This window comes from Scyliorhinus canicula, chromosome 18 (assembly GCF_902713615.1).
Source record: "Scyliorhinus canicula chromosome 18, sScyCan1.1, whole genome shotgun sequence".
Taxonomy (NCBI): Eukaryota; Metazoa; Chordata; class Chondrichthyes; order Carcharhiniformes; family Scyliorhinidae; genus Scyliorhinus; species Scyliorhinus canicula.
In genome coordinates, this window is record NC_052163.1 from 119,666,407 (window position 1) to 119,683,939 (window position 17,533).

General features: G+C 49.1%; 1 protein-coding gene across 7 annotated transcripts in view; it reads left to right on the forward strand.

Annotated features, from left to right (window-relative positions):
• The window catches only part of celf5a (cugbp, Elav-like family member 5a), a 512,219-nt gene that overhangs the window by 227,846 nt on the left and 266,840 nt on the right, over positions 1–17,533 (forward strand). The window contains exon 1 of one of the 7 annotated variants that reach the window (XM_038777520.1): positions 11,648–12,025. The exons of 5 other annotated variants lie outside the window; for them this stretch is intronic. In XM_038777520.1, coding sequence (XP_038633448.1) covers positions 11,957–12,025 — 69 coding nt within the window. In that variant the 5' untranslated portion in view covers positions 11,648–11,956. Of the gene's footprint in view, positions 1–11,647; positions 12,026–17,533 lie in introns of those variants that run through there. One more of the 7 variants, XM_038777519.1, reaches the window with a different exon arrangement.

Here is a 17,533-nt window from a genome sequence, read left to right on the forward strand (position 1 = left end):
TTCCTCGACCAGCATTCCACCTTCGATCAAAGCAACGAGACATAGGTGAACAGGAAAATTGCACTGACACTTCTGATCACTGGAGCTGCTTGGAGCATGCGTCGAAAGTCTGACTGTGGTGGGGCCAGGTCAGATCAGGCACGTGGGGGCGATCAGAGGCTGCAGGTGGGGGATCAGGTTGTGGGCGGTGGGGTTCCTTGGGCGTTTGGGGTGGTGGAGAATACGGTAGGGGGAGGGGGGGGGGGGTGAGTCCAGTGATGATTGGTCTGAGTGTTTACAATAGTTACCCATAGGATGCAAGACGTTTTCATTCTTCTACCTTTTTCTGAGTAACTATTGATGTAACTCTGCCGGACCGATCCGAAGTTTAAGTTGCATTTTTGGATGATTTCCAGCGCAGTGCAATTGTCCAGAGGAAGGATTGCACTTTTTAAAAATTAGAAATTAGAGTACCCAATTATTTTGTTTCCGATTAAGGAGCAATTCAGCGTGGCCAATCCATCTAACCTGCACATCTTTGGGTTGTGGGGGTGAAACCCACGCAGACACGGGGAGAACGTGCAAACTCCACACGGGCAGCGATCCAGGGCCGGGATTCGAACCCGGGGCCTCAGCGCCGAGAGGCAGCAGTGCTAACCACTATGTTGAAGAGCCTGGAATTGGAGGTGAACAGAGAGCTAAGCGGGTTGTGAGGCTGGGGGAGATCCCAGAGCCACTTGGAGACAATTCTAAGCGATGTAATAAGGAGCTAAATGAAACTTTGTCTATTTCAGTCTTAGCTCCTGGCCTGTAATAAACGCTGGACGAATTGCATGGGCCCATAGTAGACTATGACTAGAGGAATTGGTAAACAGACAAGCAGTTCACAAATTCCAGTGAACTTGCTGTCTTAAAGTTAACAGTGTGGCTATTGCTGTTCACTGATATTTCAGAGGCGGCTGGATTTGTAAAACCTTATGCACGCCCAAAGTTAACGGACCTTTCATTGGTCCGTTAAACAACAATTCCTGCGGCAGACGGACTGGACTCTCCCACCCAGTGATTGTCTAAGATGTCTTCCCTAGCCCAAACGTTTTGTTCGAAAAAGGTCTCATGTAGTTGTTGTTAACGAATGACAGGAGTCAAGGTGTGGTTTAGTAAAGAGGGGGCACTTGTTATATGCTTGAATATATTCACCTGTCTGTCAAAGTGTCTCACATTTATTCAACAAAATTTGTATTTCTTGACTCAAGATGTAATTCATACAATCCTGCAACTTTTCATAGGATGTTTCTTAGTCTGCTACTTATTCCGCTGATTAAACAATACTTTTCAGATTAATATTTTAGCTGTGATAATTGCCACACTGTTAACATTAAGACAGCAAGTTCACTGGAATTTGTGAACTGCTTGTCTGTCTACCAATTCCTCTTGCGATATCCATATCTATCTATCTGCCTCTCTGGCTCCAAGTCAGTTTATTTATCTCTCTGTCTCTCTATCTATCTAATCGTCTATCTATCTCTGTCTCTTTATCGGTCCATCCATCTTTCTGTCTCTCTTTCTGCTTCCATTACTTTTGAGTTTTTCAATGACTACAGCAGCCCAGGAAATACAGAAACACAAGTTTAGCTCAGTGAGTTCCTGATTCTTTCCTTCTCGAACCTTCGACTCCCTGACCATGTTGCCACCTTAGCTTTATCAGTCCCTGGGCCTTGCATTCTCTCATGGCTATTAACCCTTGCCTGGCACTTCAACTACATGCCACAAGTACCTCTCAATTCCAGGCCTCCACTTACTGACCTGCACACAACGCAACAGAGGTTGCAATGGTGAGCAGATATTAAGGGATGTGATAGGGTAGATAGGGAGGGCGTAGGGGGATCAGTAACTAGAGAACACTGATGTAAGATAGATGCAACTTTGGTTCACTTGATACCTAAGGTGAACAGGTTGTCCTATGAGGAGATATTGAATAGAATTCTCTGGAGTTTAGAAGAATGGGGGGTGATCTTATTGAAACAGGTAACATTTTGAGAGGGCTTGAGAGGCTGGTCCCTTGACTGGAGAGCCTAGAACTAGAGGGGGGCACAGCCTCAGGATAAGTGGGTCAGTCATTAAGCGCTTGAGATGAGGAGACATTCCTTCACTCAAAGGGTTATGAAACTAAATGGATAGCTCTTTCCATGAGCTGGCACAGTTACAATGGGTTGAATGGCCTTCTTTTGTGTTCTATCCGCCTTACCTTCCTCATTTAGAGGCTGGGGTGTGATGATTGGCTGCTAGTCTAACTTTAGGGTCCCTTATTGAGTGTTTTTTGTGTGGGTCTGTAGTTAGTCGTAAATTGAGGAGATCAACTGGAGGTGTGAAGTTCTTGTAAATTTCAGGTTGGAAGAACCTAGAATAGATTGCCTGACTTTCTCCGATTCACAATAGTTTCATCACTGACAAAGGTGAAACATGTATTGTAATGAATTATGTCAGAGCAAAAAAAAACTTTGAAAAATATATAAACGATGTAAAACGCAATATATAAAATGCTGTGCACAATTTCCTACTCTCGTGAATCCTTCAACTCTCAACATGTGAAGGTGTCACTCATACATAGTCACTGTTATCCACTGTGCATAAGAATGACACTGTGGTGTCACTTAGTGGCGATGCAACAACCAAGTGATGTGCTGACTGCATGTGAGAGCAAATAGGTATCTTAAGACAGAGGTGGGACGTAGCCGACCATGTCCGGTTGACCCAAGGTTTAGCCTTTGGATTGTGCTGTTTTAGCTCAGAGATGGCAAAGCGGCGATTGCCAATTACTGCTGGGATAGGGGAGGAAAATGAATAAAGCTGGATGTCCAGACTCTGCCGAGGTGCCAATGATGGATACAACCTCCTGTCAAGGACTGGATGCTGTCCCTCCGCACCGTCCCCCACAATACCCGACCCGGTTGAAAGCCTATGAGCTCGAATGTGTAAAGAAGCCCAGTTGGACACAGTTCTAAAGTCTGTAAACCAGGAGCTCAGCAAACGAGTCAGCGCCTTCAGGAGAAAGTGGGCATTGTAAAGCAGCAGAGCAGAAAATATGTATATACATATTTTAAAAACCTGCTGGTAGAGTCTCAACATCGCTAGCTTATTGAGGCATACCCATCAGTTGCTGCACATGATGTGCTAGGAGGATTGATGTTGCACATGAACACATGGGAGTCTGGGGGTGCCGGCTGTATATTCTTGGGCATCATGGGTGCAGCGCGTCGCCAATTGCCCGATACAGAAGCTCTCTGTTAGTCATCAGGCTGGATTATAGCGCCTGGGCCTTCCAACCCAACCGGTCCATGATTGGTGTTTATACTCCTCACGAGTCTCCTCCCACTCTACTTCATCCAACTCCTTCAACATATCCTTCTATTCCTTCATCCCTCATGTTTATCAATCTTCTCCTTAAATGCATCTATTCTCATCAGTCACCCATTGTGGTAGCGAGTTCCACGTTCCAATCACACTCTGCGTTACAAAGATTTTCCTGAGTTCCTTATTGGGCCTATTAATGATCACCTTATATTTTTTTTATTGATTGTCCCTTTAAGCGCTGGGTGACCAATCAGGACTCAGAATAGGGAGTCACCCCAGGGGGAAGAGTGCTGCTCAGCAAGAGGTATTCCAGAAAGCTGCAGGCATGCTGCTGCTCTTAAAGATCCTTGTCAATAAACCTTTTGTTGTTCACTCATGACATATCTGAAAGTGCATGAATACAATTTTTGACCCTGAGTTTTGCTTTCGTGCACAAGTGGAAATTTCCGCATCTTCCAATCACAATCCTTCATAATTTTAAAGACCCCTTAAAGAGGTCACCCCTCAACCTTGTGTTTCCACGCGAAGAAAGTCAGCTTGTTCAGTTATTCCTGACAGGTGCAAGGCAGTATTCTCTACTCTCCCCCCTCCCCCGCCGGGTGGGAGAATCGCGGGGGCACCGAGCGAATCGCACTAGGCCGCCCTGACCCCCGCCCGCGATTCTCCCACGCCCCCGAAACAAGTGTCGCGCGAATCGCGCCGGACCGCTCGGAGAATCGCCGCAAACGGCGAGCGGCAATTCTCCGGCCCGGATGGACCAAGCGCCCGCGCCAACAAGACAGTGTCCCGCTGGCGCCGTCCAGCCCTGGTTGCTGCCGGCGGGAAGTCTGCAGGAATGCTCGGGGGGCAGCCTGTGGGGGGGGGGGCTCCTTCACCGGGGGGGGGGGGGGGGGTGCCTCCGAAGGGGTCTGGCTTGCAATCGGGGCCTACCGAACGGCGGGCCGGCCTCTTCCCCCCACGCGCGCCAAATTGCACGGGGCCGGCACGCGTAGGAAGTTCCCCGTGCATGCACAGGATGGCGCGGCCCAACTGCGCATGCGCAGAATTGAGCTGCCCCAACTGCGCATGCACCGGTTGGCGTGGCACTCATTTGGCACCACGTAAGGACTCTGAAGTGGCGTGAACCGCTCCAGCGCCGTGGTGGGGGCCAGAATAGGTTGTTCCCAGGCCCTGTTCGCGCCATCGTGAAACGCGACCCCGCAATCTCCCTGCTCTGATATCATCCTTGCAAAGCTTTTTCTACTTTCTCCAGTGTTTTATCAACTTATTATATTTATTAACCGTGTTTTTTTTTTTTTTTTTCGTTTTTAAAATAATTTTTATTGAAAGAGTTTTTCCATACAAACATTTACCCCTACTAATTTTTAAATTATTTACAACACAATCCCTCTAGGCAAATGTCCCTCCCTCGCCCGCCCTCTCGCGCGCACCAGTCCTCCCCCCCCCCCCCCCCCCCCCCCCCAGGCAACCTTAACAAACAAGGCAGCCTACAGTTTCAGACATGAGCAGCGAGCAGACTTGCCCGCGTTACCGTCGTGCATGTCCCCCCACGGCCCTTGCTGTCCCCCCCTCCCCTCCCCCCCCTCCCCCCCCTCCCCCCCCTCCCTCCCCCCCCTCCCCCCCCCTCCCTCCCCCCCCTCCCCCCCCCCCCCCCCCCCCCCCCCCCCCCCCGGGTGGCTGCTGCCACGACCCCGAACGTCTATCTCTGATCTAAAAAGTCAAGGAAAGGTTGCCACCGCCTGGCGAATCCCTGTACCGACCCTCTCAGGGCAAATTTGATCCTTTCTAGCTGAATATAGCTAGCCATATCATTAATCCAAGTTTCAACGCTTGGAGGCCTCGCGTCCTTCCATTGAATTAATATCCTTCGTCGAGCCACTAGGGACGCAAAGGCCAGTATTCCGGCCTCCCTAGCCTCCTGTACCCCCGGTTCTACCCCGACCCCAAAGATCGCAAGCCCCCATCCTGGTTTGACCCTGGACCCCACCACCTTCGACACCGTCCTTGCTACCCCCTTCCAGAACCCTTCCAGCACCGGACATGCCCAGAACATATGCACATGGTTCGCTGGGCTTCCCAGACATCTGACACACCTGTCCTCACCCCCAAAGAACCGGCTCATCCTTGTCCTCGTCATGTGAGCTCTATGCAGCACCTTAAATTGAATGAGGCTCAGTCTCGCACACGAGGAGGAAGAGTTGACCTTCTCCAGTGCATCCGCCCACGTCCCGTCTTCTATCTGCTCTCCCAGCTCCCCTTCCCACTTGGCTTTCAGTTCCTCCCCTGATGCTGCTTCCGCCTCCTGCATTATCTTGTAGATGTCTGATATCTTCCCCCCTCCGACCCAGACCCCCGAGAGCACCCTATCACTCGCCCCCTTACTGGGGAGCAGGGGAAACCCCTCCACCTGCCGCCTAGCAAATGCCTTCACTTGTAGATATCTGAACATGTTTCCCGGGGGGAGCTCAAACTTCTCCTCCAGCCCTCCCAGGCTCGCAAACCTCCCCTCTATAAACAGGTCCTTCAGCTGCCGTATGCCCACCCTGTACCAGCTCTGAAATCCCCCGTCGATGTTCCCCGGGATGAATCTATGGTTCCCTCTTATTGGCGCCGCCAACAGACCTCCCATTTCCCCCCTATGTCGCCTCCACTGCCCTCATATCTTGAGGGTGGCCGCCACCACCGGGCTCGTGGTGTACCTCGTGGGGGGGAGCGGCCATGGTGCCGTTACTAGGGCCCCCAGGCTTGTGTTGCCACAGGACGCCCTCTCCAATCGTTTCCAAGCTGCCCCCTCCCCTTCCATCATCCACTTGCGCACCATTGACACATTTGCCGCCCAGTAGTACCCCGAGAGATTGGGCAGTGCCAGCCCTCCACTGTCCCTACTCCGCTCCAAAAAGACCCTCCTCACCCTTGGGGTGCCATGCGCCCACACGTAGCTCATGATGCTACTCGTCACCTTTTTGAAGAAGGCCCTAGGGAGGAAGATGGGCAAGCACTGAAATAAAAACAAGAAATTAACCGTGTTTTTAATAAAGAAACCTGAACTGTTCACAATACAGATGTGGCCTAATCAAATATAACAGAATTTATCTTCTTTCGACCCCCTTCCAGAGATGACCCCATTGCTTCATTTACATTTTTATGGCATTATTAGCATGCATTGCTACTTTTGATAATTTGTGTCCCTAGATCTCTTTGTTGATTTAACCCATCGGGTGGGATTTTCCCCTCCCGCCTGCCGCAGGAATTGTTGCGGACAGGTCGGAAAATTTGATGGATCAGTGGTAAGGACGCTTGGTCAGCTGTCAACAGCGGATAAGTGACTGGACTGGATGAGTTTTATTGCGGTGCGGAAAGATCGATTTGTTCCAGGAGTGATAGAATAAGAAGTAGGGCTTGGTTGTTTTATAAACAAACATTATTAAAAGAAAATAAAACAAAACAATGCTTAAACTTTTATTTCAGTTCTAACACTAACAAATTACATGCAGTTTCTTAACCTTAACACACGAGTTCCCATTGCACAACACTTTACTTGAACATGCGGCTCTTGTTCCATTTACACAACCATTCAAAGGTAATATCTGCATTTAACAATGCAATTTCTCTTCTGTTGGGGACATTTGTTCAGAATTCTTTTGCAAAGTCGGACTCGGTGACAACTTTCATGACCTCCCTGGTCGATGTCCATAGCCTTCTGCTGTAACTGTTCAGAACAGCATTCTTTCTCTCTCTCTCTCTCTAAGCTACACCCAACCCCTCAAACAAAGGTATTCCCTTGAGGTGGTCCGACTTGAACCATTATTGTTATCTTGGCTGTCTGATTTCCCACCCCTGATACTGGTCCCCATAAACGGGGACTAGATGTATCGGCACTTGGAGGGAGGATCTCCCAGGCATTTGGATGCCCGGGGTGGTCAACCTCTGGCCAGGCTGGCACCCCAGTTTGCAAATCCCCCCACTCGGGCACCTAGGTACTGCCAGCCTGATACCTGAGTACCCTGGCAGAGCTACCCCTAAGCCACGCTGGCAATGCCAGAGTGCCCAGGTGGCACTGTTAGACTGGCAGGGAAACTGGCAGGTGCCAGGTTGGTAGTGCCAAGGTGAGAAGCTGCCATTTTGCCTGCACCGGAGATCAGGCCTGGGGGTGACCTGCCTGTGTGAGGTGGAGTGTTGAGTTATCGGTGAGTTGAAGCACCGGGGGGATGTTCAGGGAATGAAAATGCATCAGGGAGGGCCGAGAGAACCGGGCATCATTTAAAAATGGCATCCTGATCTCTTTCTGCACTGAGGAGATCTGCTCGCTGGAGCGCCTCAGTGCAGGAAATGACACTAAGTGCGGCTTTGGAGGGCGGGGGGCGGAGAGTGTTCCCCGCCGGGACCCACTGTGCAACAGAGCGCTGTTAGAAAGTGTTAGCTCCGGGAACGATCCCGCTAATCCCGCCTGATGCACGATCAATTGTACAAAGACGAGAGTTGAATACAACTGAGGCTTTATTACACTAAGATGTGTAGCCTCCTACAGCAGCTGGTGAAATGGCTGCCGTACGGGGAGCACACAGATTTATACTCCGCCTACTAGGCGGAGCCAGCAGGCAGGGACTACCCCCGTACCTGTAGTACAGGGCCTTACCATATATACCCTAATATATGCAGCGGTGGTTACTACCACACCGCCCAGAACAGACTCTGATTTTCTCTAATTAGATCGTGCCCTTTGTCATTTTCTTCCCGAACATTTCTTTTTAACCGGATATAAAAATATTGAAAATGGGAAATAAAGGCTGTTTGGGCAGACAGTCGAGCATCATCCCATTGCGTAATGAGTCTTTTTGCTTTGCAATTGGCGTCGGAAGGCCGTGGGTCACAGGGACGGATGTGTTCGCCGACTAATGGCTGGAACATGGGCGGGGCAAGTCACGTGATGTAAGGAATACATTCAAACACAGTTGGCTACCCTAAACCCTTCCAATATATCGGCGCTCCTCCAATTTTGGCCTCTTACGCATTCGCACTGTTAGAGGCCCTGGCTTCAGATACTGCAGCCCTCTGTTTTCCCTCCGCAAACCTCTTTACATCTCTCATTTTACAATACTCCTTAAAACCTGCCTGATTGACCCAGCCTGTAGCCTATTGTCCTATTGTCTCCTCACCTGGCTCGGTGACAGATTTTGCTTGTGAAAGCTCTTGTGATGTGCCTTGGGACACTTTACTGTGTTAAAGGCGCTACACAAATGTAGGTTGTTGTGAATACATTATATACATTTTATTTAACATTGGATTTCTGCCCTGTTTCCTTATTTTTCTTGTGCCCTGATCCAGCTGTTTATAATTGAAGCCGGTTTCGGTGATAGTCTGTGATAGATTGACTTCTGTATTTGACTATTTTTGAGGCTAATTAATACTGGGAGCTTTCATTTGCAATCTGGACCCTTCCATTCATCACAGATCTGACGGTAATAGTTGCTGCTAACCTGAAGTCACAGCTCAACAAATTGTTTGCCAAAACGTGAGTTGTATTTAAAGGGGCAATGGCACCAGCCTGGAAAGATAGTGGGGCCCAGCAGATTTAATTGGCTAAATTCCAGAATTGGTCAGGAACAGCTCGCCCCGTGAAACGCCTACAGAAACTTCTGTAGAGGGTCGTAGGGACCAGAACCATTAGCCCTGATTCTCTCTCCACAGATGCTTCCAGACCTGCTGAGTTTATCCAGCATTTCCTGCCTTTTATTTCAAACTTCTCTTTCTGTTTATTTGTGAAGGCTAGTTTAGGATTCCACTTGAATATTTTTAAGGCAGAGGTGGATAGATTTTTGATTAACAAGGGGGGTGAAATGTTGTCGGGGACCAGCAGGAATGAGGGGTTGATGTTGCAATCAGATTAGCCGTGGTGGAGCAGGCTTGAGGGGCCGAGTGGCCTACCTCTGCTCTTAATTCAAATGCCCGTACATTCGCACGAGGGGACATCGCTTTAAATTGAGGGGAGATAGATATAGGACAGATGTGAGAGGTAGGTTCTTTTCTCAGAGAGTAGTAAGGGCGTGGAATGCCCTGCCTGCAACAGTAGTGGACTCGCCAACATTAAGGGCATTTAAATGGTCATTGGATAGACATATGGATGATAAAGGAATAGTGTAGATGGGCTTTGATCATAGAATTTATAGTGCAGAAGGAGGCCATTCAGCCCATCGAGTCTGCACCGGCTCCTGGAAAGAGCACCCTACCCAAGGTTAACACCTCCACCCTATCCCCATAACCCAGTAACCCCACCCAACACTAAGGGCAATTTTGGACACTAAGGGCAATTTATCATGTCCAGTCCACCTAACTTGCACATCTTTGGACTGTGGGAGGAAACCGGAGCACCCGGAGGAAACCCACGCCCACACGGGGAGGATGTACAGACTCCGCACAGACAGTGACCCAAGCCGGAATTGAACCTGGGACCCTGGAGCTGTGAAGCGATTGTGCTATCCACAATGCTACCGTGCTGCCCACTTTAGAGTGGTTTCACAGGCTGGCGCAACATCAAGGGCCGAAGGGCCTGTACTGCGCTGTAATGTTCTATGTTCTATGTTCTATGATCATATGTAGTGTTGTAGTCATCCAATATCTTGTCTCTACAGGGCTCAGTCTTGCGCTGGGACTGATTGTTTATGTTAGCTTGCTATTTGACTGTAAGGGGCGTCACAGCTGGCCTGAATCCACCGTGCAGCATCAGCCCAGCACCTCATGCTGACTGCTCAGAGGGGCAGCAATCAGGGGTCGGTCCCCTGATTGTTAACCTACCCACAACCCAGTGAGAATTAGGAGAGCAGCTGTCATGGCGCAGAATGCAGAACAAAACCAGAGATCTTTCTGCTCTGTGTCACTTGCGTCCAATCACTGACACAGCAACTGGACCCCCGAGGAGAATTCAGAGTGGAGCTCAGTTTCTATGGCAACAGCCGTAATAACTACATCGAGCGTTCACATAAAACTGTGGTAGCGGCGCAGGGGGAAAACGCAGGTTCAAACTGGTGAAAGGTGAATTGAAGATTTGGCATCAGGAAGGTCTTCTTCACACAAGGGGTTTTTTTTTGTCACTTGGAATCTACTTGTGTGCGTCAGGGCATTTAAGCGACTTGCCTTTTTGTAGTGGCCTTAGCTGAGGCTGTGTCCCGAGGCACTTCGCAGGAGGGGGAAAGGAAGGAGAGGTTGGTGAGGTGTGACAGGAGAGTTTACTGTTTCGCGTCTTCATGTTCTTTACTTGGTGATCACTGTGAAGCAGTGGGGGGATTTGCAAACTGATTAATTAGCTTCTCTCACGGTACAATAGTCTTGTACCTGTGATGGGCTTGGGGGAGTTGTTTATTCTGTATAATGGTGGGCTTTATGAACTGTCATAACCTGTATGAAGAGAGGGGAGGGGGTGTGGGGGTCACCCCACCCTTCAGACACCAGCATCCCTCACTAGCTATCAACCCAGAATTTAGAGCTGGTGGTCCTGTCTTCATTTGCTGGGACTGGGTTTTGCGATCTTTTGAAAGCTACAGCATGCAGTTCCTTATATATTCCACCCCCTTCTTCCCTGTCTCTATAACCGTCTCCAGCCCCGTAACCTCCGAGATCCCTATATTCCTCTAATCCTGCCCTCTTGTACATCCCCAGTTTCATTGCTCCAACATTGACGTCATGCCTTCAGCTGCCTGGGCCCTGTAGGGAATTCACTGTCTCACTTTCCACCTTTTAAGATACTCTTTGGAACCTTCCTCTCTGACCAAGACTTTTCTCACACTTACTAAAGATCTCATTGTGTGGCTTGATGTCAAATTTTGTCTAATAATCGTGCCGGGAAAGCATCTTGGCATCCATGTCAATGGCATTATATAAATGCAAGTTGTTGGGCGGCACGGTGGCGCAGTGGTTAGCACTTCTGTCTCATGGCGCTGAGGATCCGGGTTTCGAATCCCGGCCCTGGGTCACTGTCCGTGTGGAGTTTGTACGTTCTCCCCGTGTCTGCGTGGGTTTCACCCCCACAGCCCAAAGATGTGCAGGTTAGGTGGATTGAACACGCTAAATTGGCCCTTAGTTGGAAAAGATTTAAAAAATAATAATAAATGCAAGTTGTTGCGCTGAGCCTGCCGATTTACAACTGGGGCTTCTTTCTCTGGTGTAACCCGATGGGAGATGTTGTGAGGAGGAAGAGGTGTCTAATAGCACAAGAGAGAAAGCTGCAATAGAGGCTTAGAGGATACCTGCGCTGATTAGTATAGTGCTGAACCATAATAGGTCTGACAGTTCTGGGATAAATCCTTGTGTACTGAGTCGCTTAATCTGAACGTGATGTTTAGTTAGGTTATCACCAGTGCAGATGGGAAGGATGCATTTAAGGGAAAGCTGAGTAAGCACTTGAGGGAGAAGGGAATAGAATGATATATTGATGGGGTTAGATAAAGAAGAGGGGGAGGAGGCTGGTGTGGAGCATTAATATTGGCTGTTGGGCCAAGAGGCCTGTTTCTGTTGCTTTATATACTTGCAATCAACTGGAGTCTCTCCGTGCAATCACTGTGATATTCTCACTGAAATGTGTCCAGATGTGGACGTCAACTGTGCACAATAGTTTGCCAACCTCACGAGTCCCATGTGTGCAGATTTAGCCATTGTTCTCTCGAGAGTGACTTGCGTCTGTGGAGTCAGAGCCTTCAAGGAGGTGAGAGGAAGGAGTGGGGGGGGGGGGGGGGGGGGGGGGGGGAATAAAGCCCAGTCATGGTGGCTGCCCTTTTGCCTTTCCGACACTTACAGGGTGATTTGAAGATAATTGGCAATAGAACCACAGGGCCAGGAAATGCGGAATGTTTTATTTATGACGCAGCAAGTTGTTACGATCTGGAATGCGCTGCTGGAGAGGATGGAGCAAGCAGGTTCAATACTAGCCTTCGAGAGGAATTTAGTTGCTGGGGAAAATTTGCAGAGCCCCGGGGAAAGTGGGACTAATTGGACGGTTCTCTCAGGCACGATGGGCTGAACGGCCTCTTCCTCTGCTGTGTCATTCTATGCACGCGTAAGTTTGAAGTCAGCAAGCGTACGCACAAGCAACTTGACTCTGTAAACAAAGCATTTCTAAGACAGTGTGGCTGCTGTTGCTCGTATCTGGGTCACTGCCCACACAGTGCCAGTGCTTTGCCAGCAGCGACAGTGGCGAGCCCTAGATTCAAGGCAGCCCTGACAGCCGGTGACAAGATGCAGCAGTCTCATCAGGAAGGACGTGACTGAGTCCTCACCGAGACTCACTCTGCAGGCGCAGAGCCTTCCCCCCACCCCCCCCAGCAATGTCAGCTCAGAGGCCCTCGCAGGCAATTCTAGTGAGTATTTACGACGGCTGGATTTATGGGCTAACGCTCCCACCCTGGGTTTAGTCATTTTCAAGGCGAGGTTGGGCACTATCAGCGTTAAGCCGAGTCATCCCTGCCTGCTCCCCCATATATCAGATTATTATTAGGGCATGAAAAATGAAATGAAATGAAATGAAAATCGCTTATTGTCACGAGTAGGCTTCAATGAAGTTACTGTGAAAAGCCCCTAGTCGCCACATTCCGGGGCCTGTCCGGGGAGGCTGGTACGGGAATCGAACCGTGCTGCTGGCCTGCCTTGGTCTGCTTTAAAAGCCAGCGATTTAGCCCAGTGTGCTAAACCCGCCCCTATTTCGAGAAGTGCTAACGGAGTTCTTCCTGAAGAAGTGTTTATGGGATTGTAAAACAGACCTTTTCCACTACTGTATTGCGACTCTGTGGATGCAACAGCAGCAGGCAGGGTAGATCAGTGCTCCCTTCGGACAGCTGGGGTCCATATCGAAGCACTGTTTGATGTGGAGATTTGTGTTTCCACCAACTGGCTGAATTTGATTAACAAAACACTTCAGGTTTTCACTTGTTTTCCTGTGGCTGACACGCAGCAAAGTAAATAAACAAACCTCGGATGGAAATTGCCAGTTAAAGATAATAGTGGCCAAATGCTTAAATGGATTTGTAGGACGCCGCTCTTCAAGCTATTTTAAGGGAGAGATTAACCCATTTACTTCTCACAGTGAGCTCAACCCCACTCCAGGACCTGAGCGCATAATCTAAATTAACAGTTTAATGCGGCATTGTGGTTGAGACGAGGTCCCTTCTGCTCGCTCGGGTGAACGTAAAAGACCCCATGGCCACTATTTCGCAGGCGAGCAGGGCAGCTGGCCAATATTTATCCTTCAAACCAACATCACTAAGCCACAGTGTGTCACATGATTATCGAACTGGTGTTTGTGGCATGCTGTTGTTGCCATGTTTACGATATTGCAACAGTCGCGACTACATAAGTACGGTGCTTTGGGACATCCGAAGGTGCTATATAAATGCAGGGTCGCTCTCTATGCTTTACTACGGGGGGGGGGGGGGGTGGGGTTGGGGGCTGGTTTGGGGGGGGGTGGCGAGTGGGGAACAGCGATCCTCTTCGAACCCTGCAGCGGATATTCAAGATCCCCTGAGACTGTCCAAAGAGGTGCAACGATTGTCCCATCCGACCAACATTCCTCATCCGACCAAAGCAGCCGAAAGAATAGATAAACTGGTCATACCTTTCATGTTTTCCCTCTTGTGGGGCCTCGCCGCGGAGGAATTGACTTTCACCGAATTTACAGTGCAGAAGGAGGCCGTTTGGCCCATCGAGTCTGCAAGGGCCCTTGGAAATAGCACCCCACCCAAGTCCATGCCTCCACCCTATCCCAGTAATTTTGCCATAAGAACAGCTAGTTGTACTTAAAAAGCAACTCATTGGCTGTGAAGCACTTTGGGATGTCCTGGGAATGCTTAAGGCATCAACTATACAAAGGTTCTTACTTTTAATGGAGAATATTTATTTTCAAACGCTGGACCTAGGTTATATGAGATAGATACATTTTTGTTAAGCAAATGTATTAAGGGATATGGGCCAAAGGCAGGGTATGGAGTTAGGTCACAGATCAGCCATGATCTCATTGAATGGTGGAGTAGGCTCGAGGGGCTGAATGGCCTACTCCTGTTCCTCCATTCGCCCACTCTTATCGCCACTAGGGATATCCAGCTTAATAATCGAGAGTAATGAGGCGTTGTCCACAAGGGACCATGAGCATCTCTCACTGTTAAAGAGAGACAAGTGGTTATGTCACTTGAGGGGCAGCCCTCTTCATCGATCGGGGGGTGGTGGGGGGGCGGGGGGGGGGGGGGGGCTAGGCGAGGGAGCAAGTTTGCAGGAACTACCAGTCGGTTCGGGGTCTGAACCCTGAACTGTTGCCACCGTTCTGCATCACACTCTAGCCATCTAGCCAACTGAGCGAGTTGACTTGCCATCCAGCCTCATAGTTAGCTGCAGAATGTTACAGCACTGAAGGAGGCCATTCAGCCCTTCAATGCCTGTGCTGGCTCTTGGCAATAGCTAATTAGTCCCACTAAGCTGCTTCACCTCTCTCCCCTCCCCCACCCCGCATAGCCCTGCGATTTATTTTCCTCTTTTTGAATTTAACGATGAATACATCATAAGTTTTCAAAACTGACCATACGAACATCCGAAAGAGGGGCGGAATTCGGCACTGCAAGCCAGCTCCGCCATACAATGAGATCGTGGTTGATGCATTTGTCTTGAGTTCGACATTCCCCATCTCCCCCAATAACCTTTGATTCCCTTCCCGAGAACAAGAATCTATCTAGCTCCGCCTTCAAAATATTCAGTGGCCCCGCCTCCTCCGCCTTCTGATGCCGAGAGTGCCACAGTCGCACATCCCTCTTGAAGTATAAATGTCCCCTCCAGAGTTCCACAGCAAGACGCAGGGACTTCTAGGCACTTCAGAGTTCTCTTTGTTCATTGTCGGAGTTCACTCGCTGTCTTGTGACTCAATTGAACATTACTTCTGTTGTTGTACACAAATACATCCCTTTGAAGTAATGGTTTCCATTCAGCAGCTGAAGCCCTCTCTTGAATGTTGAATTGAGGGCTCTAAGCAGTAATATTGACAGGACCGTCCCAGAAGAGCGTTAATATTAGCAAGATGTCCCCTGACGTGTTGATGTTGACAGGGACCCTGAGGGGAGTGTTAATATTTACATGGTGTCCCCAGAGATGTGTTAATATTTACAGGACATTCCCGGGAGTATATTAATATTTACAGCACATTCCCGGGAGTATGTTAATATTTGCAGGACATTCCTGGGAGTATGTTAATATTTACAGGAGGTACACAAGATTGTGTTAATGTTTGCAAGATGATTTCACAGTGTATCAGTATTTACACGATATCACTGGAGCGTTGTCACCTCGATATATTTTGCATTGTTCATTTGAATGCGTGGTATCTTTAATTAGTTTTTCATGGCCGCAGATGTGGAGTATTTTAAGAGGGAAGGCCCGTGAGCAATCTGCATTGGATTTTTTGAGTTGTTGTGTACATAACCTGCAGGGAACATTGCCCAGGACAGTGTTAGCATTGATAAAGTGTCCCCAGATGTTGGTATTTATAGAGGATCCTCAGGACTGTGTCAGTATTTAGAGGAGAACCTTGGGAGTCTCTCAGTATTTACAGAAGGTTCCTGGGAGTGTGCCGGTATTTACAGGGGGTCCCCGGGGAGTGTGTCAGTATTTACTGTGGGGGGGGGGGGGGGCATGAGTGTGTCATTATTTACAGGAAGCCCCTGGCAGTGTGTCAGTATTTGCAGAGGGTCCCTGGGAGTGTGTCACTATTTACAGAGGGTCCATGGGAGTGTGTCACTATTTACAGAGGGTCCCTGGGAGTGTGTCACTATTTACAGAGGGTCCCTGGGAGTGTGTCACTATTTACAGAGGGTCCCTGGGAGTGTGTCACTATTTACAGAGGGTCCATGGGAGTGTGTCACTACTTACAGGGGGTCCCGGGAGTGTGTCAGTATATACACGGGATCCCGAGAGTGTGTCAGTATATACACGGGATCCCAAGAGTGTGTCACTATTTACAGGGGGATCCGGGTGTGTGTCAATATATACGAAGGTCCATGGGAGTGTGTCAGTAGATATGTGAGGTTCCGGGACTATGTCAGTATTTACTGGGAGTTTCGGGAAGTGTGTCAGTATTTATACGGGTCTCAAGACTGTGTCAGTATTTACAGAGGCTCCCCAGGATTGTAACAATGTTGTAGAGGGTGCAGGGAAATGTGTCAATATGAAAGCGGGACTCTGGACGTCTGGCTGTATGTACAGGATGTCCTGAGGAGAGTGTCAGCGTTTACTGCGAATCTCGGTGAATGTGTCAGTATTTACAGAGTGTTTCCCCGAGTGTGTCAGTATTTACAGAAAGTCTCGGTGAATGTGTCAGTATTTACAGAGTGTTTCCCCGAGTGTGTCAGTATTTACAGAGTGTCTCCCCGAGTGTGTCAGTATTTACAGAGTGTCTCCCCGAGTGTGTCAGTATTTACAGAGAGTCTCGGGGAGTGTGTCAGTATTTACAGAGAGTCTCGGGGAGTGTGTCAGTACTTACAGAGAGTCTCCTCGAGTGTGTCAGTATTTACAAAGAGTCTCGGGGAGTGTGTCAGTATTTACAGAGTGTCTCCCCGAGTGTGTCAGTATTTACAAAGAGTCTCGGGGAGTGTGTCAGTATTTACAGAGTGTCTCCCCGAGTTTGTCAGTATTTACAGTGAGTCTCCCCGAGTGTGTCAGTATTTACAGAGAGTCTCGGGGAGTGTGTCAGTATTTACAGAGAGTCCCGGGAAGTGTGTCAGTATTTACAGATTGTTTCCCCGAGTGTGTCAGTATTTACAGAGTCTCCCCGAGTGTGTCAGTATTTACAGAGAGTCTTGGGGAGTGTGTCAGTATTTACAGAGAATCTCGGGCAGTGTGTCAGTAGTTACAGAGAGTCACTCTTAGTGTGTCAGAATTGACAGTGAGTCTCGGAGAGTGTGTCAGTATTTACAGGTAGTCTCTCTGAGTGTGTCAGTTTTTACAGACAGTCTCCCCGAGTGTGTCAGTATTTACAGAGAGTCTCTCTGAGTGAGTCGGTATTTACAGAGAGTCTCGGGGAGTGTGTCAGTATTTACAGAGAGTCTCTCTGAGTGTGTCGGTATTTACAGAGAGTCTCGGGGAGTGTGTCAGTAGTTACAGAGAGTCTCCCCGAGTGTGTCAGTATGTACAGAGAGTCTCCCCGAGTGTGTCAGTAGTTACAGAGAGACTCTGCGAGTGTGTC